Source organism: Spermophilus citellus (assembly GCF_964194105.1).
Source record: "Spermophilus citellus genome assembly, chromosome: 5".
NCBI classification, from domain to species: domain Eukaryota; kingdom Metazoa; phylum Chordata; class Mammalia; order Rodentia; family Sciuridae; genus Spermophilus; species Spermophilus citellus.
This window is the reverse complement of record NC_138186.1, coordinates 116,090,725-116,116,594: the sequence shown is the minus strand read 5'-3', so window position 1 is coordinate 116,116,594 and position 25,870 is coordinate 116,090,725. Positions and strand designations below refer to the sequence as shown.

At 37.5% G+C, this 25,870-nt stretch overlaps 1 protein-coding gene across 5 annotated transcripts in view; it reads right to left on the bottom strand.

The window, feature by feature from the left end:
• The window catches only part of AFG1L (AFG1 like ATPase), a 225,130-nt gene that overhangs the window by 7,673 nt on the left and 191,587 nt on the right, over positions 1–25,870 (bottom strand). For all 5 annotated transcript variants that reach the window (XM_081296472.1, XM_081296474.1, XM_081296470.1 and 2 more), the window contains 2 exons: positions 10,841–10,981; positions 828–941 (listed from right to left, as the gene is read on the bottom strand). In XM_081296472.1, coding sequence (XP_081152598.1) covers positions 828–941; positions 10,841–10,981 — 255 coding nt within the window. The remainder of the gene's footprint in view (positions 1–827; positions 942–10,840; positions 10,982–25,870) is intronic.

Genomic DNA, 25,870 nt, shown 5'->3' with positions numbered 1-25,870 from the left:
TTCAATTGTCAATAATTGGGAAATATACCCTGCAATGTTTTCACAGAGGAAAAAAATCACTTGTGTTTAGCCTGAGGTGAATCTAGACTCCAAGTTCCAGAAGAACTGGGCCAGAACCAGTCTGTCCCCTACAGAGTGTCCCCAGAGCCTGGCACCCACAGGTGCTTCATAAATGTTTGTTGCATAAAGGCTAGAGATAATCATAGATTTCTTTTTTTAATATTTATTTTTTAGTTATAGTTAGACACAATACCTTTATTTTATTTATTTTTATGTGGTGCTGAGGATTAAACCCAGGGCCTCACACATGCTATGGGAGTGCTCTACCGCTGAGCCACAACCCCAGCCCCAATCATAGATTTCTTTTAAAGCTGGAGCCTTGCTGAGCACTCCACCATCCTGGTCAAGCCAGCCCACACTCTTGGTGTGATACTCTATGAATCCAGCGATCACAAAGAAGGACATCCAGAAAAGGCAACATGGTGTAGCAGAATGAGCCTGGAACCAGACACCATTTCCTGGGGTCCACCTCTGGCCTGCCATTATCCAGCAAAGTAGCTGCGGGCCCATTAGTCTATCTCTCTGGACTTCATTTTTGCCAAATGCAAAACAAAGCATTGATCTGCACAATCACTAAGGTTTCTTGTACTTTAAGACTGTAAATTAGTGATATTGAGAATGATAATAAGTCTGCTACACTGGCTTTAGAAGAAAGCAGCAAATCAATAGTTAACTATATATTGCATTCTTCAAAATGTAGCCAGGTATCAAACCAAAAACAATTAAGCTGTTTTATAATAAAAAGAGATTATGTTAATATTGCCTACCTGGCTCAGTCCCAAATCATCCATCAGTATTCTGCTTTGCTCCAACTCACTGTCATGATGTTGATGCAAAAATAAGCTTGATATAGGAGTCGTTGCAGAGCAAATTATGCGCACCTGAAATAGAGGAAAATGAGTAAATGGTGTTACTCTTTATATTTTACAAGTTGAAAGTTAGGAAAATCTCTCACAAAATAAAGATCTGTCACATCAGGAAGCTTGGATCTTTGCTTTGAAAATGTCCATAATTTTTCTAGTGCTTTGTAGTTAAATTATATTTTAAAAGTGCATAATACTTTTCAAAATATTTCCAAATAGCTTATACCATGCTGTGAACCAAGGAGCAAACGTTTCAGTGAGAAACTTGAGAACTGCTGAGGTCTCAGCTCATGACATCAGCCCAGATCTTCTGGGTCTAATCTGATGTTTTTTCCATTTTTGCCATGGTTGGAATGTTTGTGTTCCCTCCAATTCATGTTGAAACTTAGTCCCAATGCCACACAGTATTAAGAGTTGGGGCCTACAGGAGAGAGTCACAAGAGCAACACAAAGATCTGTCCAAACCTTGATCTTGGACCCCCACCTCCAGAACTGTGAGATACAAATTTCTATTATTTGTGAATTACCCAATCTACGGTATTCTGTCACAGCAGTGCAAATGGACCAAGACCATCACACTCTGCTGCTGATCACATCTGCGCCAGGACACACTGTAAAGCAGCTACCACTCTGCTACACAGCTGACAGTTAAGTTCAGCACGTTAGTCCTCAACCCTGAGCTTCCAAAATGTACATTTATATCAACATCCTGCCAGAACATTCTTCAAAAAAGACTAAGCTTTACATTAACGTTGCTTTATTACATAAGTATTTGAGTGAGCAGATATGTGTATGTGATCAGATACCAGAAACAGCTGTACATCTTTTGTGCATTTTTTGGGCTGATGTCTGTCTACTAGTTTAAATATAAAACATACTCCTCTTGATGTTTAAAGAATTCTAGGTTTGTTTTCAGCTATCCCTTTAAAATCATTATTTAAATAAATACATCAATATTTTAAAATAACATGTTGACATTTGAGACTAGCTTTCCCATATCCAAACAGCCTCCTACCCCTTCTTATAAATTCTTTTCATTACAAATGACACTTTTTTTTCATTATTTAGATGGCAATATCCTTATTTCACAAATTTCTATGAATACACTCTAGAATAAAATCTGTTTAATGCTCTCAAATTCTGAAATAAGATAACCTGGCCTATATTTTATAAAGATTATAATGTCTAAATGTGTGATTTAGTTATAACAAATGTTTAGAGAGTGGTCCATTACACTGCTAGAAAAATCCTTGTATCTTTAAATAAGAAATGAAAAGTGGGAATGGGGTGGGACTGAGGGATGGGATCACAGGCTTTCTTTAAAGTATTTCCAGGTGAAATACAAAAATAATAAAATTCTTAATCTTCCAATCTAAGACCGACCTACCATATCCTTCTTGAAGCCTTTGCCTGTAAGATCAGTGCCACCTCCAGGCTCATACTCTTTACTCTGGATCCCCTGTGATTAGTGGGGAGCAGTCTTTGCAGAAGGCAGACACTCATTGTCAGTGGGCCTTGATCCCAGCTCCAGGACCTTGCCTCTGCTTCTCCTAACTTCCTGACCACAAGCGTGTCCATGAGCAGCAGTTGCTGCCCTTTGTGCTCAGCCCATCCATCCTGGGGCCCTGGCTGCAAACTCCCTGCCCTAGTTACCCTCTTTCATCCTGTGCATGGAGTTCAGCCCTCACTCCTTTTAGCATTTATATAAAACCCCTGTTCCAGGACCCATGCTGGGTCCTCATTTGATGGAGTGAGCTCTAGAATCTGGATTTTAAGTAGCCTGGACGATTCTAATGAAGATGGTCCTTAGAAGATTTCCCTGTGCCAACCTCACCTACCCCTTTCAGATCCCTGTGCTTTCCCCAGACTCTCAGTGTCATAATGTCCAAAAAGTCACCCTGCAGTGGTGACTGAACATGGACTTCTGTGGCCATGTGAGTCACAGGTCTCTGACACAACTAAAAGCTCCAAGAAGGCAGGTGCTGTGACGGCTAATGTCACTTACTCCCAAATTTCTAGTACTGAGCACTGTGTCTGGCATGATAAAGGTTATTGAATGAATGAGAAAATAACATATTGAAACCTCACCTCACCCTTGCAGCATATTCTGTTTTTTGTCTCCCCCCAAGTCCCCTTGATCTTATAATTACTGCTCTATTTAATTCTGTACAAGGAATAGGGAGTAAAACCATGTTTAAATGAACTCTAATTTAACATCATACACATATCTTTATTGACATTATATATTTACAGCTGTATACTATTTTTTTTTTCCTAAATAAATATTTTTTTTTTATTTTTTTTTTTACATTTTTTTTATTGGTTGTTCACAACATTACAAAGCTCTTGACATATTATATTTCATACATTAGATTGACATGGGTTATGAACTCCCAATTTTACCCCAAATGCAGATTGCAGAATCACGTCAGTTACACATCCACAATTTTACATAATGCCATATTAGTGACTGTTGTATTCTGCTACCTTTCCTATCCCCTACTATCCCCCCTCCCCTCCCCTCCCATCTTCTCTCTCTACCCCATCTACTGTAATTCATTTCTCTCTTTGTTTATTTTCCCATTCCCCTCACAACCTCTTATATGTAATTTTGTTTAGCAATGAGTGTCTCCCTTCATTTCCATGCAATTTCCCTTTTCTCTCCCTTTCCCTCCCATCTCAAGTCTCTGTTTAATGTTACTCTTTTCTTCCTACTCTTCCTCCCTGCTCTGTTCATACTTGCTCTCATTATATCAAAGAAGACATTTGGTATCTGTTTTTTAGGGTTTGGCTAGCTTCACTAAGCATAATCTGCTCTAATGCCATCCATTTCCCTGAAAATTCTATGATTTTGTCATTTTTTATTGCTGCATAGTACTCCATTGTGTATAGATGCCACATTTTTTTTATCCATTCGTCTATTGAAGGGCATCTGGGTTGGTTCCACAGTCTAGCTATTGTGAATTGTGCTGCTATGAACATCGATGTGGCAGTGTCCCTGTAGCATGCTCTTTTAAGGTCTTCAGGGAATAGTCCGAGAAGGGCAATAGCAGGGTCAAATGGTGGTTCCATTCCCAGCTTTCCCAGGAATCTCCAAACTGCTTTCCAAATTGGCCGCACCAATTTGCAGTCCCACCAGCAATGTACAAGTGTACCCTTTTCTCCACATCCTCGCCAGCACTTGTTGTTGTTTGAATTCATAGTGGCTGCCAATCTTACTGGAGTGAGATGGTATCTTAGGGTGGTTTTGATTTGCATTTCTCTGACTGCTAGAGATGGAGAGCATTTTTTCATGTACTTGTTGATTGATTGTATATCCTCCTCTGAGAAGTGTCTGTTCAGGTCCTTGGCCCATTTGTTGATTGGGTTATTTGTTATCTTATTGTCTAGTTTTTTGAGTTCTTTGTATACTCTGGATATTAGGGCTCTATCTGAAGTGTGAGGAGTAAAAATTCGTTCCCAGGATGTAGGCTCCCTATTTACCTCTCTTATTGTTTCTTTTGCTGAAAAAAAACTTTTAAGTTTAATTAAGTCCCATTTGTTGATTCTAGTTGTTAACTCTTGTGCTATGGGTGTCCTATTAAGGAATTTGGAGCCCGACCCCACAATCTGTAGATCTGAGCCAACTTTATCTTCTATCAGACGCAGAGTTTCTGATTTGATATCAAGCTCCTTGATCCATTTTGAGTTAACTTTTGTGCATGGCGAGAGAAAGGGATTCAGTTTCATTTTGTTGCATATGGATTTCCAGTTTTCCCAACACCATTTGTTGAAGATGCTATCCTTCCTCCATTGCATGCTTATAGCCCCTTTATCAAATATAAGATAGTTGTAACTTTGTGGGTTAGTCTCTGTGTCCTCTATTTTATACCATTGGTCCACCCGCCTGTTTTGGTACCAGTACCATGCTGTTTTTGTCACTATTGCTCTGTAATATAGTTTGAAATCTGGTATCGCTATACCGCCTGATTCACTCTTTCTGCTTAGAATTGCTTTTGCTATTCTGGGTCTTTTATTTTTCCATATGAATTTCATGATTGCTTTATCTATTTCTACAAGAAATGCCGTTGGGATTTTGATTGGCATTGCATTAAATCTATAAAGAACTTTTGGTAATATCGCCATTTTGATGATGTTTGTTCTGCCTATCCATGAACAGGGTATATTTTTCCATCTTCTAAGATCTTCTTCTACTTCTCTCTTTAGGGTTCTGTAGTTTTCATTGTATAAATCTTTCACCTCTTTTGTTAGGTTGATTCCCAAGTATCTTATTTTTTTTGAGGATATTGTGAATGGAGTGTTTTTCCTCATTTCCATTTCAGAAGTTTTGTTGCTGATATACAGAAATGCCTTTGATTTATGCGTGTTGATTTTATATCCTGCCACTTTGCTGAATTCATTTATTAGTTCTAGTAGTTTCTTTGTAGACCCTTTTGGGTCTTCTAGGTATAGAATCATGTCATCTGCAAATAGTGATAATTTAAGTTCTTCTTTTCCAATTTTTATGCCTTTAATTTCTTTCGTCTGTCTAATTGCTCTGGCCAGTGTTTCGAGAACTATATTGAATAGAAGTGGAGATAGAGGGCATCCCTGTCTTGTTCCGGATTTTAGAGGAAATGCCTTCAACTTTTGTCCATTCAGAATGATGCTAGCCTGAGGCTTAGCATAGATAGCTTTTACAATGTCAAGGTAAGTTCCTGTTATCCCTAGTTTTTCTAATGTTTTGAACATAAAGGCATGCTGTACTTTGTCGAATGCTTTCTCTGCATCTATCGAGATGATCATATGGTTCTTATCTTTAAGTCTATTGATGTGGTGAATAACATTTATTGATTTCCGTATGTTGAACCATCCTTGCATCCCAGGGATGAATCCTACTTGATCATGGTGCACTATTTTTTTGATGTGTTTTTGTATTCGATTCGCCAGAATTTTATTGAGGATTTTTGCATCTAGGTTCATTAGAGATATTGGTCTGTAGTTTTCTTTCTTTGAGGTGTCTTTGTCTGGTTTCGGGATCAGGGTGATGTTGGCCTCATAGAATGAATTTGGAAGAGCTCCCTCTTTTTCTATTTCCTGAAATAACTTGAAAAGTATTGGTATTAATTCTTCTTTAAAGGTTTTGTAAAACTCCGCTGTATACCCATCCGGTCCTGGGCTTTTCTTGGTTGGTAGTCTTTTGATGGCTTCTTCAATTTCATCTATTGATATTGGTCTGTTCAGATTGTCTATATCCTCCTGACTCAGTCTGGGCAAATCATATGACTTAAGAAATTTATCGATGTCTTCACTATCCTCTATTTTATTGGAATATAGATTTTCAAAATAATTTCTAATTGTCTTCTGTATTTCTGTAGCATCTGTTGTAATATTGCCTTTTTCATCCCGTATGTTAGTAATTTGAGTTCTCTCTCTTCTTCTCTTCGTTAGCATGGCTAAACGTCTGTCGATCTTATTTATTTTTTCGAAGAACCAACTTTTAGTTTTGTTAATTTTTTCAATAGTTTCTTTTGTTTCAATTTCATTAATTTCCGCTCTGATTTTAATTATTTCTTGCCTTCTGCTACATTTGCTGTTGTTTTGCTCTTCCTTTTCTAGGGCTTTGAGTTGGAGTGTGAGCTCATTTATTTGTTGGTTTCTTCTTTTTTTGAGGAATGACCACCAGGCGATGAACTTTCCTCTTAAAACTGCTTTCATTGTGTCCCATAGATTCCGATATGTTGTGTCTGTATTTTCGTTTATCTCTACAAATTTTTTGATTTCCTCCTTTATGTCTTCTGTAACCCATTGATCATTCAGTAACATATTGTTCATTTTCCATGTGATGTAGGATTTTTCCTTCCTTCTTTTATCCTTGATTTCCAGTTTCATTCCATTATGATCAGATAAAATGCATGGTATTATCCCCACCCCTTTATATTTACTGAGGTTTGCCCTATGGCATAATATATGGTCTATTTTTGAGAAGGATCCATGTGCTGCTGAGAAGAAGGTATATCCATTTGATGATGGTTGATATATTCTATATAAGTCAGTTAAGTCTAGGTTATTGATTGTGGTATTGAGTTCTATAGTTTCTTTATTTAACTTTTGTTTGGAGGATCTGTCCAATGGTGAGAGAGGTGTGTTGAAGTCTCCCATAATTATTGTGTTGTGGTCTATTTGATTCTTGAATTTGAGGAGAATTTGTTTTGTGAATGTCGCAGCACCATTGTTTGGTGCGTAAATATTGATAATTGTTATGTCTTGTTGGTGAATGGTTCCTTTTAACAGTATATAATGACCTTCTTTATCCCTTTTGATTAACTTAGTCTTGAAGTCGATTTTATTCGATATGAGGATGGCCACCCCTGCTTGCTTACGAGGACCATGTGCGTGGTATATTTTTTCCCATCCTTTCACCTTCAGCCTGTGTATGTCTTTTCCCATCAGATGTGTCTCCTGTAGGCAGCATATTGTTGGATTTATTTTTTTAATCCATGATACCAGCCTATGTCGCTTTATTGGAGAGTTTAAGCCATTAACATTCAGAGTTACTATTGATATGTGGTTTGAACTTCCATCCATGTTTGATTGTTTATCCTTTTTTAAAAAAAAAAAAAAATTTAGTTTGTCTCTCCATGATTGTCTTTCCCCTTGCCCTCTGTCTTTACTGCGGCACTTCCCACTGATGGTTTTGGTTATTGTTTTTCATTTCTTCCTCGTGTAGTGTTTTGCTCAAAATGCTTTGCAATGCTGGTTTTCTGGCTGCAAATTCTTTTAACTTTTGTTTATCATGAAAGATTTTTATTTCGTTGTCATACCTGAAGCTTAATTTTGCTGGATACAGAATTCTTGGTTGGCATCCATTGTCTTTCAGTGTTTGAAATACATTGTTCCATGACCTTCTTGCTTTCAGTGTCTGTGATGAAAAATCCGTGGTTAACCGTATTGGTTTACCCCTAAATGTAATCTGTCTCCTTTCTCTTGTAGCTTTTAATATTTTCTCTTTGTTCTGTATATTGGATATCTTCATAACAATGTGTCTTGGCGTTGGTCTACTGTGATTTTGTGTGCTCGGTGTCCTGTATGCATCTTCAATTTGTATATCTGTTTCCTTTTTTATTTCTGGAAAGTTTTCTGTAATTATTTCCTTCAGTAAGTTTCTCATTCCCTTGGTTTGAATCTCTGTACCTTCTTCTATCCCGATGACTCGCAAGTTCGGTTTCTTAATGTTATCCCATAATTCTTGGATGTTTTTCTCGTGATTTTTTACCAGCCTTTCTGAGTTGGCTAGACTCTTTTCAAGATGGTGTATTTTGTCTTCATTATCTGATGTTCTGGTTTCTACTTGCTCCACTCTGTTAGTGATACTCTCAATTGAGTTTTTAATTTGGTTTATCGTTTCCTTCATTTCTAGAATTATTGTTTGATTATTTTTTATAGACTCTATCTCCTGATAAAGATGCTTAACTTCTTCTTTTATCTGTTTGTGAAATGCATTCTCAATGTGTTCTTTCGCTGCTTGAATTTGCTGTCTTGTATCCTCTTTAAGGTTCCATTCCATCTGTCTTAGGTGTTCCTTGAGTTCTTTATATGACCATTTTTCTGATGACTCTAGGTCCTCCTGAATATTTAGGCTGTCCTGCGTTGTTTGTACTCCTTTTCTTCCTTGTTTTTTGAAGCTGCTCATGTTGTTTCTTGTTCTGTTTGACTGCTGAGTTACTGTTTACTCCTATAAATTAGTTTGATGCTTGGGAGGAAAGGTATTTGAAGGGAAGGGAAGAAGTCTCTAAAGAGAATGAGAGTAGGCAGGTAGAATTCAAGAAAAAAGGGGGGATAAGAAAAATGAGAAGACTAAAGAAGAAAAAGAATAGGAACTAAAAAAGAAAAAGATTTAAAAAAATAATAATAATAATTAAAAAAATTTAAGTTAAAATTAGTAGAAAAAAAATTTAAAAAATATTTTGTAAAAAAAAAAAATTAATAAAACAACAAGAAAGAAAAAAATGAAAATGAAAGAAAAACCTAAATCAAAAAAAAAAAAAAAAAAAAAAGGAGAAAAGAAAAAGAAAAAAAAACCTAATAACTGCAGTCTTAGAGTTTGATTAACTTCTCTTCCAGTAGGTGGCGCTGTGCCCACCAGGTCAAGTTTCTCCTGTCAATACGCGGGAACCAATCACTGTGCAGCAGCTCCTCCCAGACTGGGCGAGTCTCCAATCCTGAGTGTCTAGGGCCTCCTCTTGTGTCTAGTCACTTCCCACTTTTTCTCTAGCCAGGCCCCTCTCACCACAATACTGGCTACACGCCAAGTCTGCTGCTCCCGGGAGCCCTGTTTTCATGAACGACTGGGCACACTCTTCCAGTTTGCCATTCCCTCAGACCCTAAGCTTGTAGAGTTTGGGGCTGAGAATCCTCAGCGGCTTTTACTTGCCCTCTGGTATCCACTTCCCGTAGGTGGTGCAAGAGGCCTCAGCAATCAGCCCAGGTGGGAGCGGTATTTCCGCTTGCGGGACCCGCACCACCTCTGATTCTCTCGGGCTGGCTGAAGCACTCACCAGAGAGCTGGGAGGTGCCCTTAGGGGAGAGCTGGGAGGGGCTCTTAGAGTTTTCCCGATGTGTGGAGAGGCAAGGCTATGGGATCACACACCTGTTTCAACAAAGTTATCTCCGCAGCAGTCTGATGACACGGTTTCCCTTTGCCGGGAGACTAATTCTACGGGTGGGTCCTTCTCTCCCAAGCCCCGTTTCAAACCTGTGGCCACTACTTATGAAGGCTCGGTAGGCATTTACCTTCGTAGGATGAGAAGGGCTGACCCGTTGTTTCAGCGGGATGAATTAATGCCGAGTCATAGCTGTTTGTCTGCGGGAAGCAGGTGACCGGGAGTTTGAATTCAGCGGGCCAGAGCTCAGTGCGTGTTCTCGGATCACTTGGATTTTAAATTGTCGCTCATCTTATCAGCTGTTTCATATAATTCGGCAGCTCAATCGCGCGGTGAAGCCCTCGCGCCATCTCCACCTGACGGAGCCTTCAGAGCCAACGTCTCCAAGACGTCCCTGCGCCCCAGGGACTGCTCCAGGCCAGCAGAGCCCCGAGCTCCCCGGGTTCTCTCTGGCGCGGCCTCGGGGCTGGAGGCTCTGGGACAGCCGCGGGAGAAAGCCAGCTGTATACTATTAATCGTGGCTCACCTTTACTAAGAGTTCACTATATGCCAGACAATGTTCTTACTACCTTACATACTCATTTCACCCTCACAAAATTCTTTGAGTATCCTGTTCTTCTAGAGAAGGCAACTGAAGCTCAGAGAGGCTAACCCAGTCTTCAGGACAGACAGCCTGGCTCCAACATGCACTCTTTTACCACCAGGCTACAATGCCTTTCATGAATGAGCAGTGGTTCTGCAATCCAGGTGGAAACACACGGGTCCCAACAAACAACAACAAGATGGTATAATGCTAGTTATCGGGGTTTCTGGGTCATAGGGCAAGAGAATTCTAATATTGTTCATTCATTTTTCTACCAGCCAACCATTTATTCAGGCCACACATATTTATTAAGCACTTGGTCTGGGCCAAGCATTGTGTTGATAATCATAGATGGTGCATGTGATCCTTCTGGTAGAAGGATGGAACCATTAACGCAGCAGAGTAATTGTGATGGGAGTCTGACTGTAAAACTGCTACTGCTACTAATGGTACTTGTACACCACTCAGCCTTGGCCAAGTGTTGTTTCAAACACCTTAAGTGGATTAGCCTTTTCAGTCCTCATGACAACACTCTGAAATAAATACTATTACAGGCCTGATTTATAGACGAGGAAGCTGTGGCAGAGAGAGGAGAAGTAAGTGGTAGAGCCAGGATTCCAGGCCAGGAATGCTGGCCACCTGGTTTTGCAATCCAAAATGTGTAGTTTTGAGAAAATGTATTACAGCCTTACCTTGAAATCATAAAAGTTATCGATGAGAGTTATGAATCTTCGAGCTTGAGTCCTCTTTGCCAGCGTAAATTGTGGAATGTTTCGTAAAAATACTGTGTCAAAATTCCTAGATAGTTCCAAATAGTCACTGGCTCCAAGTGGCTATCATTAAAACAAAATAAAGAAAAGAGATTAATACTGGTTGCCTTTGGGTTGGTTTAATTTGAAAACTCCTATCACTCTGATGTAGACAGTGGCTTTGAGGGTAATGACCAAAAGGGGCAGTGTTTTCAGAGTAGGTTAAGGACACAGACAGTGGACCCTGTGTTGCCTTAACAATGGTGTAAATGTGGGCAAGAAAGAAGAGTGTGGTGGAAGTGAAAGAGTATTTCTGGCATAGTCTTAGCTGGTACCTTTTAGGAATCTGTCCTAAATCCAGTCTTTTATATTTTTATTTAGGACATAATTTTTAATACTTATTTTTTAGTTGAACACAATACCTTTATTTTATTTATTTATTTTTTCTGTAGTGCTGAGGATGAAACCTAGGCAAGCACTCTACCACTGAGCCACAACCCCAGCCCTTTATGACATCATTTTAAATAGGCCTGCTACGGTTTGAATGTGAGGTGTCCCCCAAAGCTCATGTGTGAGACAATGCAAAAAAGTTTAGAGATGAAATATTGGGTCATCAGAATCTTAACCCAATCAGTACAAAGGGATTAACTGAGGTAATGCAGATGGGGTGGGGCTAGAGAAGATGGGTTCCTGGGGGCATGCCTTTGGGGTATATATTTTGTCCTTGTTGAGCAGAGCTCGCGAGTGTGCGCTCTCTCTCTTTCTCTCTCTCTCTCTCTCTCTGCTTCCTGGTGCCACATTCCAGTTGCTTTCCTCTGACACACCCTTCTACCATAATATTCTGCCTTCCCTCCAGCCCAGAGCAATGGAGTTGGACATCTATGGACTGAGACCTCTGAAACTATGAGCCCCCAAATAAACTTTTCCTCCTTAAAATTATTCTCATTAGGTCTTTTGGTCACAGCAGTGAAAAAGCTAAGGAAATGTCACCTCTGCTCACTTTAAGTTGTGTGTGATTGTACTCCATGAGTAACAAATCATGAGCAAGAGCATTTCTGGCCCTCATCAGAGACTGGGTGGCTCAGGTCCCTCTGAAAGCTCCTGGGTCACCAAGAGCAATCCCTAGGATGCAGGAGGCTGAGCTGCCTCAGTTTCAGGCCAATCCATCAATACTCCTTGCTGTCCAGAAATGCCTCACTTAGGGCTCCTTTGCTCCTTCTTTCAGAAAGAATGCTATGGCTGAGTTCCTGGGAGAATTAGGGAGTACGAGGGGGAGGAGTCATTCTTTCCTTAGCATCCATTTGTTTAAGCCTACCTTTCCTGATAGGACATTTCCTGATGTTCCTAGCCCCAAAGAATGTGTGTGCAAGTAGTCTTCATAATGTTCATGGGTTAAACAGATGTTTTAGGAACAAGAACTTTCAACCTGCAGGTAGAAATATTTTTGAGGATCTTAAGTCTTCACAACCCATGAAAGTCTGTTCTACTCAGTACAGAGGTACAAGTCCTCAAGAAGACTAGAAAGGTGTAAGTAATTCAGACTGTCAGGTTCTGGAGAAGGAGTTCCCTCAAGAGAGAAAGCATTGTAAAACAGAGAGAGAGAGAGAGAGAGAGAGAGAGAGAGAGAGAGAAGCAGTTCTAAGAGAGGGACAGCAAGTATGAGACCTGGACAAAGGGGCACAAAACCAGAAAGAACAGCACAAAGAATAACCAGACTTCTCTGGGAAGGTACATATGGTGTCTTCCCCACTTCTCCTCTCACCAACCAGATACAAATGGCAGTCTGAAGGAGATCTTTGTCTTTCTGTTCTCCTTCCCTCGCTGCAAAGATTCTACCTCCAGACCTGATGCCTGGTTCTGAGTCAAGACACTCACCTCAGCCAGGGAGGGGCTTGAGGGTGCTGTGGGTTTGAGAGCTAGTTTTTGATTTAACCCTGGCACTCTTGCCAGGGTATGTTGCTGTCAAGCCTGATAGAGTAGGAGCATGTGTTAATGGAGAAGCTAGGAGCAAGGGCTCTAGACTGCCTGGATTTGAATCCTCGGTCTGTTACTTGTTAACTGGGCATTTTTGGTAAATTATATAAATTTTCTGTTCCTTGGTTTTCCTATCTATAAAAATGGAAATTTGGTTCTAATCTCACAGAATTAAGGATTAAATAATACATGTAAAGCATTTAGCACAAGTGGCTGGGGCATTGGATACCTCAGTATCCAAACCATTTTGGTTACTTTTATTATTATTATTTTGAACTCAAGTGATTGGGCTCAGTACAAATAATTTGAGAATGTGAAGAAATTTCATTCTCAGTGGGAATGTTAATTTTCCTCTACCACCAACTTCACCCAAAACTCTAAATCAGCTTTTGTGCATTTGCCTGACCTTGGAGTCACAGCAATGACCACAGGAGATTGTGGAATCACATGTAATGAAAACAATTCCCAGAAGAGAGAAGGGAAGGCAAAATAGTGTCTTTTTGTAAAAAAGGATAATAATAAGACTTTCACACTCAGAAGCTGCTTTCTTGAGATCAGTTAGATTTGAGTATCTCATCTTTTGTAAATCAGAAGGTATATTTAAAAAAATGTAAAACCTCATATTAGGTATGTAGTTATGTATAATTAAGCTCACTTTTTATGCATGAATGTGATTTCTATCAGTATAACTACATGCCCAAGGAAAATCATTATCAGAAGTGCACTGAAGTGCCTAGGGCAACTGAAAATCAGAATTTTGCCCACTCAGCTATTTTACAAATTATACACCTTTGTCAGTAGGTGCTGCATTTGCCATCATATTAACAAATAGCCCTCTCCTGCAGATCACTAAAACAATTATGTGCTCATTCACATAAAGAAAAATAAAGCTTAACATAATTACCTATCTCCTTTAAAAACAATAGTGGTTGGGGGAATATGGAGTTATTGTTTATTACATACAGTTTGGGATGATGAGAAAGTTTGCAGATGGGTGGTGACGATGGTGGCACAATGGAAACATACTTAATGCTACTGAACTATTAAAATGGAAATTTTATGTTATATATTATTTTACCACATTAAACACTCATATAATAAGAAGAGATTATTGGTTGCCAAAGAAATGAAGGAAGTCTCTTCCCCCCCCAAAAAAAAATCAGCTCCAAAAAATCTCTGCCCCCCAAAATATCTTAATCATTTATTAAGATTAATTTAAAATATAAAAAAATGTAAATATTTTCTTGCACTGGCTTTGATGTAGAAGTGTCCAAGAAGTAACACTCAAAATTTCAGAATTTAATTTGGTGAGATATGGGGATTTAGATCATGGGTGAAAACATAAGTAAAGGCTTTGGAATCACTGGCTCTGTCACTTGAACAAATCTCTCTGAACTTAGTTTCCTCATCAATAAAGGGGATTATAAGAGAACTCATCTCAGGTTTGTCCTCAGGAGTCAATTCTTTATTTTATTTACTTTTTCTTCTGCAGTACTGGGGACTGAACCCAGGAGAGCTTTACCACTGAACTACATACATCCCCAGCCATTTTATTTTTACTTCTTTTGAGACAGGGTCTCATTAACACTGGTCTCAAAATTGTGTTCCCCTTGTCTCAGTCTTCTGAGTTTCTAGGATTACAGGCACGTTTCACTGCACCCAGCTGCTAAGGATTCAATTCTTGACTGCATATAACATTTTTTTCACAGTGCCTGACACATAATAAGTGTTCAGAAAGTGCTGGTTATTAATTTACAGAATTTATGTGAGAGTTCAATGAAATGACTTATGCATAGAGTACACTATTTGGAATACAATACTCAATAAATAGCTAGCTATTATTTTATTAGCCATTAATCTTTTCCTCAGATTGTGAGGCCAGGGAGCCTACGAGTGAATAGGTAAACTGACTCTAGTTTACTTCTACCCTTCCATCCAGTAGGTAGAAGCTGTTCCCTCTAGCTGGTCCACTGAGACCCTACACACCTTGGTTCTCCATAAGGTCATATGTAGGTAACAAAAATTGCTCCTGCCTCAGGCCCTGTCTTTCTCTTTTTAGTAACATCAGCAGCACCACATGGGGGTGGAGGGGAATCCTCATGCCTACATAATGACAGTCCCCAATGCAGGACATGGCACAAAGGAAGTGCTTAATATTATTGAGTGAATTAGGGAGTAAATGTATGAATAAAACATAACATAACATAACATGGGCAGCAGGCCTAGCCCTTCTTTTATCATTCGTCTCCAAAATAATGAAACACATACCTAAAACACCATAGGAAAAACTATAGAAAGATACAGACCAAAATATTAGTAGTTACCATTACGTAGAAGAAGAGATGAATTTTGTCTCTTTGTTATATTTAAAAAAAATTTCCCAGTGAATTTATGTTATTTAAAAAGCAAAAGCAATAATGCTTTTTAAAAATAAAAGAGGAGGTTATTTTTATAATGGGCATTCATGTCTCATCTATATGAGATTACAATAACCAATTTTGGCATGGGCATTTCTTTATTTCTTTTTCCTGATAAGTTTTATTAATCCATAGGCATTCAATTTTTTTCAAGGACATTTTAAAAGAAAATGTAAGCTTCACATAACTTTCCGTTAAGGTTTGACAGAGGAAGACAAATTTGATATTTGGATGATATCTGACTTTAGTTACACAGGCACATTCAACTAATGATTTCTCACACTAAAGCAGTAAAAGAGAGAATAAGGCAGAATGGCAGGATTCCCAAATAGTTCACAGTCAAGCACCAAGCCCTCAATGTCAAAATCCACATCCCAGTCCAGGTTGATTTCCTTCCATTTATATATCATGTCTTAATTTTGCAGTCTTTTCCAGGCAAGCTTGATGAGTAGTATCAGGTCAGTGTTTCTTGTCTCCATGATGTCAGATGACATCCAGCCCATCTGCACATGGACACGGGCTCCCCACTTGAGTACCTAGGTACTCTAAAATGAATCTAGGTTAGACTTCCTGTATGTTCTATATGTACTCTCCTTTATTTACTTATATTTCTTCACAACTCAGTTTTCTCTGATAATTTTCTCCAACCTATAGTCTGCTCTACATTGTTTCTCCTTAGTTATATTTTATTTGCTCTGAACCTCATTTGTTGGGTTCTAATTTTGATTATTACATTTTATACACTGTTTCTTTTTTCAAAATATTATCTCTTTTTTATAGTAGCTAAATCCCTTTCTAAAATTTCCAAACCTATTCTTTTTAAAAAAATCTCTTTGAATATGTAAACTTAGTGGTTTCACTATGGACTCATAATTTCAATATCTACAGTTCATAATTTTATTGCCTGTTATTTTTGCTTCTCTTCATTCAGTGTCTTATCTCCTTATATGTTTGGTTAATTTTTGTATTGGCTGAGTTTTTCTTTTCTTTTATCAGTTATTAAAACTGAAGTTTATTGTCTCACAGTCCAGAGTCTGGAAGTATGAAATCAAGTGGTAAAGGGGCCATGTTTCCTCTGAGATCTAGCGACAGCTGGAACTCCATGGCCTTCCTTGGCTTGTAGACATCTCTCCAGTCTCTACACTTTCGTCATGTAAAAATTCTTCTCTTTGTGTGTCTACATATATTTGAGACATGGTCTTGTTATGTTGCCCAGACTGGTTTTGAACTACTCTATTCAAGTGATCCTCTTGCCTCAACTTCCCAAGAATTGAGTCTATAGATGTATACCACCATGCCCAGCTTCTGCTGGATTTTATCTTTGAAAAAAAATAATACTTGTAGGAAAAAAATCCAAATCCAAGGCTTCAAGGACCTTAAGTTTTCTGAGTACTTAGCCCCACATGAAAGGACGGGATTACTTATGTTCACGTTTATTACTAGATATAGTTCTTCAGAGCCCCTCACTTCATCTGCTGGCTGAATAGAGAGAACTCTGAGGATTTGAAGGAAGGTAGAGAATTTATTTATTTATTTATTTATTTATTTATTTATTTCTGTTTAAAAAATCTCTCCAGCCACCGAGGCTTAACTGGTTCAACTATTTTTTTTTTTGAAAGTGTTGATTTTTATTTTTATTTATTTATTTTTTTTTATTTTATTGTTGGTTGTTCAAAACATTACATAGTTCTTAATATACCATATTTCACAGATTGATTCAAGTGGGTTATGAACTCCCATTTTTACCCCGTATACAGATTGCTGTGTCACATCAGTTACATTTCCATTGATTTACAAATTGCCTTTCTAGTGACTGATGTATTCTGCTGTCTATCCCATTCTCCACTGTCCCCTCACCCCTCCCCTCCCCTCCCCTCCCCTTCTCTCTCTCCATCCCCTCTACTATAAATCGTTTCTTCCACTTATATAATTTTCCTCCTACTCCTCCTTTCCTCTTATATGTAATTGTGTATAACCCTGAGGCTCACCTTCCAATTCCATGCAATTTCCCTTAACTCTCACTTTCCCTCCCGCCTATCATCCCTATTTAATGTTATTCTTCTTCTCCAGCTCTTCGTCTCTACCCTGTCCTTGGTTACTCCCCTTATATCAAAGAAGACATTTGACATTTGTTTTTTAAGGATTGGCTAGCTTCACTTAGCATAATCTGCTCTAATGCCATCCATTTCCCTCCAAATTCTATGATTTTGTCATTTCTTATTGCAGAGTAATACTCCATTGTGTATAAATGCCACATTTTTTAATCCATTCATCTATTGAAGGGCTTCTAGGTTGGTTCCACAATCTTGCTATCGTGAATTGTGCTGCTATGAACATTGATATAGCAGTGTCCCTGTAGCATGCTCTTGCTAGGTCTTTAGGGAATAGACCGAGTAGGGGAATAGCTGGGTCAAATGGTGGTTCCATTCCCAGCTTTCCAAGGAATCTCCATACTGCTTTCCAAATTGGCTGCACCATTTTGCAGTCCCACCAACAATGAACAAGTGTACCCATTTCCCCGCATCCTCGCCAGCACTTGTTGTTGTTGGACTTCTTAATGGCTGCCAATCTTACTGGAGTGAGATGGTATCTTAGGGTGGTTTTGATTTGCATTTCTCTGACTGCTAGCGATGGTGAGCATTTTTTCATGTACTTGTTGATTGATTGTATGTCCTCCTCTGAGAAGTGTCTGTTCAGGTCCTTGGCCCATTTGTTGATTGGGTTATTATCTTATTATCTAATTTTTTGAGTTCTTTGTATACTCTGGATATTAGGGCTCTATCTGAAGTGTGTGGGGTAAAGATTTGTTCCCAGGATGTAGGCTCCCTGTTTATCGGTAGAGAATTTAAAGGAAGAAAAAAGCCTGAGTTCATGAAGGACCACATGGGACAGAGTCTCAATGCCATCCTGCACTGGATGGTGATATGAGTATGAAATATATGTTTATTTGTTTATCTTCTGAGACTTGGGGGCTATTTGTTTCAGCAGTTAGCCTATATTAATATTTATTTCATCCTACTTCCTTCATTGTCCTAAAAAGGAGAGTGATACAAACTATAGAGAAAGAATCCAGCTTACAGGAAATAAAAGACTTCCTAAATAAATGTTTCTTGTATAAAATACTCATTCTCATTATCTAACTATCAAAATGTTCTCTCAAAATTTCTTCAGATTATCATTTTTAAAGTCTTAATCAGGAACTATATTTAGCCATTTCAAGCATTAAACCTAAATCTTAAAAAGTTATGTTTGTGGAGGAAAGTTTCTTACTACAAAATTTGAAAAGATTTTATTTGAAAGTTTTATTCAAATACAATATTTGATACATTTTTATGTGGTTTTTTTTAGTTGTTGGTGAACACTATACCTTTATTTTATTTTTATGTGGTGCTGAGGATTGAACCCGGTGCCTCATGCATGCCAGGCGAGCACTATACCACTGAGCCCCAGCTCCAGCCCAATTTTTGATACATTTTAAAATAGCTTTGCAAAATTATTTTTTTCTCATTATATAATATAAAAATAATGTATTCCTGGGCTGCGGATATAGCTTAGTTGGTAGAGCACTTGCCTTGCATGCACAAGGCCCTGGGTTCAATCCCCAGAACCACACACACAAAAAAATGTATTCCAAACTAATATTGATGCCATTTATACAGCCCTATATGCCACAAAAATGGTATGATTTTTGAAGTGTGACATGCTATCAGTGAAACTGGGAGGTTAATGCTAATGTTGCCACTTACCCTCTCTTTTTCTTAGCATTCAGTATTTAAAGATTTGGGGAGGCATTCAGATATACTAGCTAAAATTCTCTAGAAAATTATGGTAATTTAAAAATATTTGAAACATTTCTGGAGATGTAAAGAATGCCTAGGTGGGGCAATCTAATTACAGTAATGGCTGATTGTTCCTGCTTACTTGCCCACACTCTTTGGGTTGTGACTGTTTCACTCTTTTATTAAGATGTAGAGTCTATCTGCCTACTCTTCAATCTGGGCTGATCTTGTAATTTGCCACAGCCAACAGAATAAGGTACCAGTGATAGTTTCCAGTTGTGAACCAAGGTTTCAAGAGGCTTTGCATGCTTCTTTCTGATCACTTTTTTTGTAATACCGAGCTAGCCTGTAGAAGGAGGAAAGAACACAAGAAGAACTAATTGTCTCACATGAACATTCTAGGCCAGAAAACAACAGGCTGGCCCCCACACAGATAAGAACCCAGGCCTGATCAGGAAAGCTGACTCAGATACCCAAGTGAGCCCAAGAGAGACCAAAAGAACTTCCTAGCCAACCTATAGACAGCAATAATAAATGCTTATTGTTTCAAGTCACTGAATTTTAGGGTGATTTTATAGTACAGCAATAGCTAACTTATTCACTATAATTGTTAGAGAGATTTATTAGGGAAAGCCCCTATGTTTCCAAAGTCATTAAAAATCTCAATCCTTGTAGAAAAATAAGATATAGCATTCATAGAAATTAGTTTTTCATACGTGTTATGTACAACATATATATTATGATTTATTGTTTGCTTACTTTTTATAATCAATTTTGAAATTTTTATGGTATAGTATAAAATTTACTACCAGAGATAAAATTTATGATTTACTGTATATAAGAACTAAAAGAAAAAAACTTAGAAAATAATGTGGCATCCTTATAAAATGCTGGAAGGCATGTCCCAATTTAATAAAATCAGAGAGTAGGCAAGAAAGAACAAGTTGTCATGAAAAGATATTGAGCAAGACAAGGAATTGCTGCAATCAAAAATTGTAAGAGTATTCCAACAATCACAGGTCATCAGCAACTTGGGAGGCTGAGGCAGAAGGATTGCAAGTTCAAGATCAGCCTGAGCAACTTAGCAAGACTCTGTCTCAAAATAAAATATAAAAAGAAACTGGGATATATCTCAGTGGCAGAACACCTCTGGGTTTAATCCCCAGTACAAAAAGAAAAGAAAAAAAAAGAGTACTCCAACAGAAAAATGGATATAAATTTGAATGAACTCACAAAAAATATAAAAAGCTGGGTGCAATGGCACATGCCTATAATCCCAGTAGTTCGGGGGGGTGGGGGAGGCTGAGGCAGGAGGATTGCGAGTTCAAAGCCAGCCTTAGCAAGAGTGAGGTGCTAAGCAACTCAGTGAGACCCTGTCTCTAAATAAAATATAAAATGGGGCTGGGGATGTGGCCCAGTTGTTGAATGTCCCTGAGTTCAATCGCCAGTAACCCCCTCAAAATATAGATATGTAAAAAGTATAAGGGGCTAATAAATAAAATGAAAATACAGCAAAGCTTAGTAAACCAAAGAAAGACAAAATAAGAATAATATATCTTTTTTTGTGTAACAATTCTACAAAGAAAAATAAGTTATGCTTTTCAATGCCAAGAAGCATATAACGAGGCATCCATTTCGCCTGGAAGAGTGAATGTGTTCACTTGTTCCAGAAAACAATTTATTGGACTGTATTAAGAGCCTAAAAAATGTTGTAAGCTTAACTGCAATGAACCGATAAAAAAAAAAAATCAGGATGTAAAAAAAAAAAAAAATGTTGTAAACTTAACCCAGAATTCCATTTCTAGAAATCAATCAGGAATAAGTGATCAGAAATTCTATCGAAGGCTATAATGTATATAGGAAATTTATGACTATGTCACCTAAAAGGAATCTTAATATCTAACAACAGAGAAATGAGTCAGTAAGTTAGGCATATTGACATAATAGAATAATATGTTGCCAACAAATAATGGTATTCATGAAAAATATTTTATGATCTGAAAGCAGGCTTGTGATATAAAGCTAAACAAAAAACCATAATGTGAAGTTATAATTGTATTAAGACATATGTTTTGCTCAGTGTTTTTATGTAAAAAAAAGGCACAAGAAAATATATAAAAATACTAATTGTTCTAATTTGACTGAGTGATAGATGTACAGGTGTGTTTGATGATCTTTATTTTTGAGATTTGTCAAAGGAGAAACAAAATATACTATGACAAAAAAGAGTAAAAACAGAATGATATAGAGAAACAATGTTAAATATCTTTACTAATTCCAAATAAAGTATATTCATTATGTATTTTTATTTTTCAGATATTTAGTCTCTTCATCTTCCCTAATAAGAGTGAATGTGTAAAATACTCAACATAAATGCATATACAGTCATGCCTCACATAGTAATATTTTGGTCAACAATGGAATACATATACAACAGTGGACCTATAAAATTACAATGGAACTGTAAAAATTCCTATTCCTTAGTATTTTGACTGTACCTTTCCTATATTAGACACATGAATACTTACTATTGTGTCGCAACTGTCTATAGCATTCAGTGTGGTAACAAGCTAAACAGGTTTGTAGACAACAGGTTGTACCATATAGATTAAGCATGGTGTGAGGTACATCATCTAGGTTTGTGTAAGTCCACCCTGTGCATGACTAAACTGCCTAAACAGGAGTTCCCAGAAACTATCCCAATGTAAAGCAGCATGTGACTGTACTAAAGAACATGAGGGGCTACAAATCTATTTAAATCTGCCACTATTACCCTCACTCACTTCACCATACAAGACTAGAAGTGCCAGAAGGGTCAATACTATCTCATTCACTTCAGTGTCCCTAGCACCCAGCCAAAAGCAGGGAATAGAGTCTTGCATTATACATAATTAGTAAATGAATATACTATCATCAAGACTTCTTCTAAATCAATGAAAACTACCAAGTACTTAATAAATCCTGAAAGAAGTCTGACCACACAAACAACTACATCCCATGCACATGATATCTATGGCAGCTGCAAATATTTATAATTTTAATTTGCATCATTTGATACTCCTATGTAAGTAAACCATAGCATAAGACACTTTTTGAAACCATAATTAGTATTGTGAATTCATGCATTGTGCCCTATGAATAATTAAAGCATATGATTACTTTTGAGTACTAAATGGCACTTCAGTTAGTAGCATCCTTGAGTATGTTATTCTAGCTCAAAATTCAAGTAGCATTATCTAATGCAGATTCTTCTTATGATAGATAATGATGACATTCTCTATCTTTCTACCTGAGTAATTAAAAAGTTTAATAGCCTTTGATGTAGCTGGTTACCTGAATAATTTTTCTAGATAGGAACAATTAAAATCTACTTATTTGATGGTTTGTGCATTCTCGACTATTGTCTCAAACTCTTTGTTTCTGTGGAAACCTGATGAAAACTTAAAGAACTTTAAATCTATACTGAGTTTGCAAAGAGCATTTGTTTTCCTTAATTACCGAGAATATACAGCTGGATTATACGTAGCACAGTTTCTCTAACAAACTTTTAGGAATAAAGAGTTTGCTTACGTCTTTTTTTTTTTTCTCCTGTATGAGAAATGGCACAGCTGTCTAATTTGGTTCTGACCCTGGTACCAGGAGTGGGGATTTTCTCAAGGCCACAGCAATGTGAAATGAACAGATGTTACCACCATACTGCCTTCTGTCCTGCAAAGAGAACGTCAGCATCCACAAATGCACTGTCTGCTTCGGTTTCTTTTGCCTCTGCCTCAGTAAAGCTTGTTCTGCCATTATTATTTCAGCTCCAGTAGTAGGATCATTATTTCAAGCTTTGTCTAGATTAAACTGTCCTTTGGGGTTACCCATCATCTATATAGACTCTACTTTATAAATCCCTTATAGTATATAAGAGAACTCCTCATTAAACAAGTATTGTGGCATCTTGCTTGTTTACACAGAAAGAATAATCTTTCATATCTTAAAGAGAAGTACCTTAGGAAAAAAAATGCTTGGCTGGAATTAGAATGAATGTGTCCTTCTGAAAACAAACTGAAAATACCATATAAGTTGATGTCAGAACAACATATATGTGTCAAATTCCAAATTAATAAATGGAATAATTAGAATCAGAGTCCTGAAATGTGTTATTTGCAGAGTGAGTAATTGCCCAAGAGTTAGATGACACCTTAATATAGGAAATCTCATTAATACGAAGTCTGCAACACCTAGTTTGGCAATAGCTCACCCTTCTAGGAAACACTGCCAACTCCTATGAATGTTCCTTCAAGTGTTCTTCAGAATGCTGAGGAAATGTTGCATTGCTTGACTTATGTAGTCTCAATAGCAGGAGGCTAGTTCTACCCAAATCTGCCAGATTTTTAACAAACTACTTTCAATGGATAGTATGGTAGTCTATGGGGGAATAATATTATAACAGAGCACTTATAGAAACAATGACTTAACAAAAAAATCAAGGTGACAAAATATAGAAAGATAACAAAATATAGAAAGATGCACTGTCCACATGCATGACTAACTTTGCATATACAATAAAGAGATCTCCAAATTCTGGAGATGTCTAATTCTGGAGATTGTGGACTGATGACTTCCTCAAGACATAAGTGTGCAGCAAATCACTGTGCTGGGAATACTTCCAATTTGTTTAAAGGGAGAGAGAGTGGGAAATTCTAATTGGCATAGAAATGTTTGACTTACATAGCCTGTAGCACAGAAAACCAAAATGAAAAAAAAAATGTGGAGCTAAGTTAAAAACACAATGCTAGAAGAATATGAAGTAGAAAATCATTAGTATTAACATCATTATTATTAATAAGCATCGCTGAATGTAAGCATTAATATAGCTCCAAGGCAATGCATAAAAACTGCAAAAGAAGCCAGGTGCAATGGTACACACCTATATAACTCAGGAGGCTGAGGCTAGAGGTCTTCAAGTTTGAGGTCAGCTTGGGCAACTTAACAAGAGCATATCTCAAAACTTTAAAAATTAAAAAATAATGAGGGTTAGAGAGGGTGGCTACATTGTAGAGGACTTCTGGGTTCAATCTTCAGTACAATAAAAAAAAAACTGCAAAAGTATCTTATAAGATGGTTAAAAATTAGTGGGGTTTTATTAACCACTTGGGATTGAGTAAACCAGACTGAAATTTGTTAAACAATTAGCTGGCATCTGATTAGAATGGGTGTCCAATGGTTTCACAGACATCTAATATTTAGAGGGAATTGAGAGTTGCTCCTGTAGGAAATGGGATAAGCTGGATTCAACTCCACAAAAGAATGAAAACGGTGAATGAGTAAGTGAAGCTCAGAACCCAACACAAAGATTTCCAAGCACTTCTAGAATTAGAAAGTCCTTACCCAGGTGCTTTATGCAGACTAAATTTTCAGTACTGTAGTGTGAGAAATAGTCAGAGGCAGTTTCTTTTTGATTCTAGGCTGCCTCTGACTATTTCTCACACTACAGTTTGTAAGTCTGGGGGAAATGGGCCTTTGCAGATGCTGGTGAACCATGTACTAGAATCTAGCTTGCCTAGATTCTCCTGCTAGTTCTTGCAGTAAGTACTGAAAGTTTCTGAATTAAGATAAAGAAAGGTTTAGACTTCAGATTTTATTAGAAGCCATGGGACCATTTAGAATTACAAGGTTTTGTCTTCCACAGCTCTTGCTATATTACATGGCATTTTTTAAAGCATGCTATATATACATGAGTGCATATATGTAATTATTTCATTGGATAGTGGTGTTTTGTTGTTGTTTTGCAGCACTGGAGGTTGAACCCAGGGCAGGACATGTGCTAGGCAAGTGCTCTGCCACTGAGCCATATTCCCAGCCCTCATTGGTTAGTTGAATATATCTTTAAGGAGTTTTTGTATGAAAGATATTTGGCTAAACAAGATCTACCACTGTTAAACATGTATAACTACCCCTTTAAAATCATAGAGAAATTATTAGAGCTTTAAAAACAGCCAGTTTTTTTTTTAATTGTGAATTTGGATATTAGCAATCTAGCAAATGCTGCAAAAAAATATTGGCAAAGGGAAGAAAAACAGCCCAACTGGTGCTAGAATTATTTCACAAACTTGTTTATTAAAATAATGCTATGAGAACTCTTCCTTTTTCCCCCACTGAGCAAGGTATTTTCTTAGTTCAAAACATTGGAAATCTAAACATTTCTATTAATGCTTTAGACACAGCACTATGATATTTGATTATGCAGACTTCAGAGGATAATAAATGTAGGTGGCCAAGGCTGAAATGTTTCCATCTTTTTCTGTGTTCTATTTTTTAATAAGAATGTATACGATAATGACGAAGTAATTAGCAACAGCATTGTTCTACCAAAATGATTGAAATCAGCACCCGAATACTGTCACTTGATTATTAACATAACTGAGTCAAACTGAGCATCCCCACAGTAGAGGGCAGTATTTGCTACATCTCTTTGGGACGAAGGACAGTACTGTAGATTTGCCTGGTTTTGATATCTTTCCAGAAGAAATGTGAAAAATTATCCACATGGTGCAAGATCAGGCCCTCTGGTATGGGTCTTGCACGTGCATGTGAAATGTAAGGTGAGTCAATTCTAATTGTTACCTTGAAAATCAGGGCTAAGCAGCATGAAAGGTGACATTTAGGATACTGAAGAAGAGAGAGAAATGGCTTTAGAATAGCTAGGAACTTTAAACTGGAAAATTATAACTTCTGAACATGTTAAGGTCTGATAAATGCAGAGGTTTTGTTACTTGTGTTTTATATTTTGCTGTTGTTGTTTCTGTTTTCCTCTC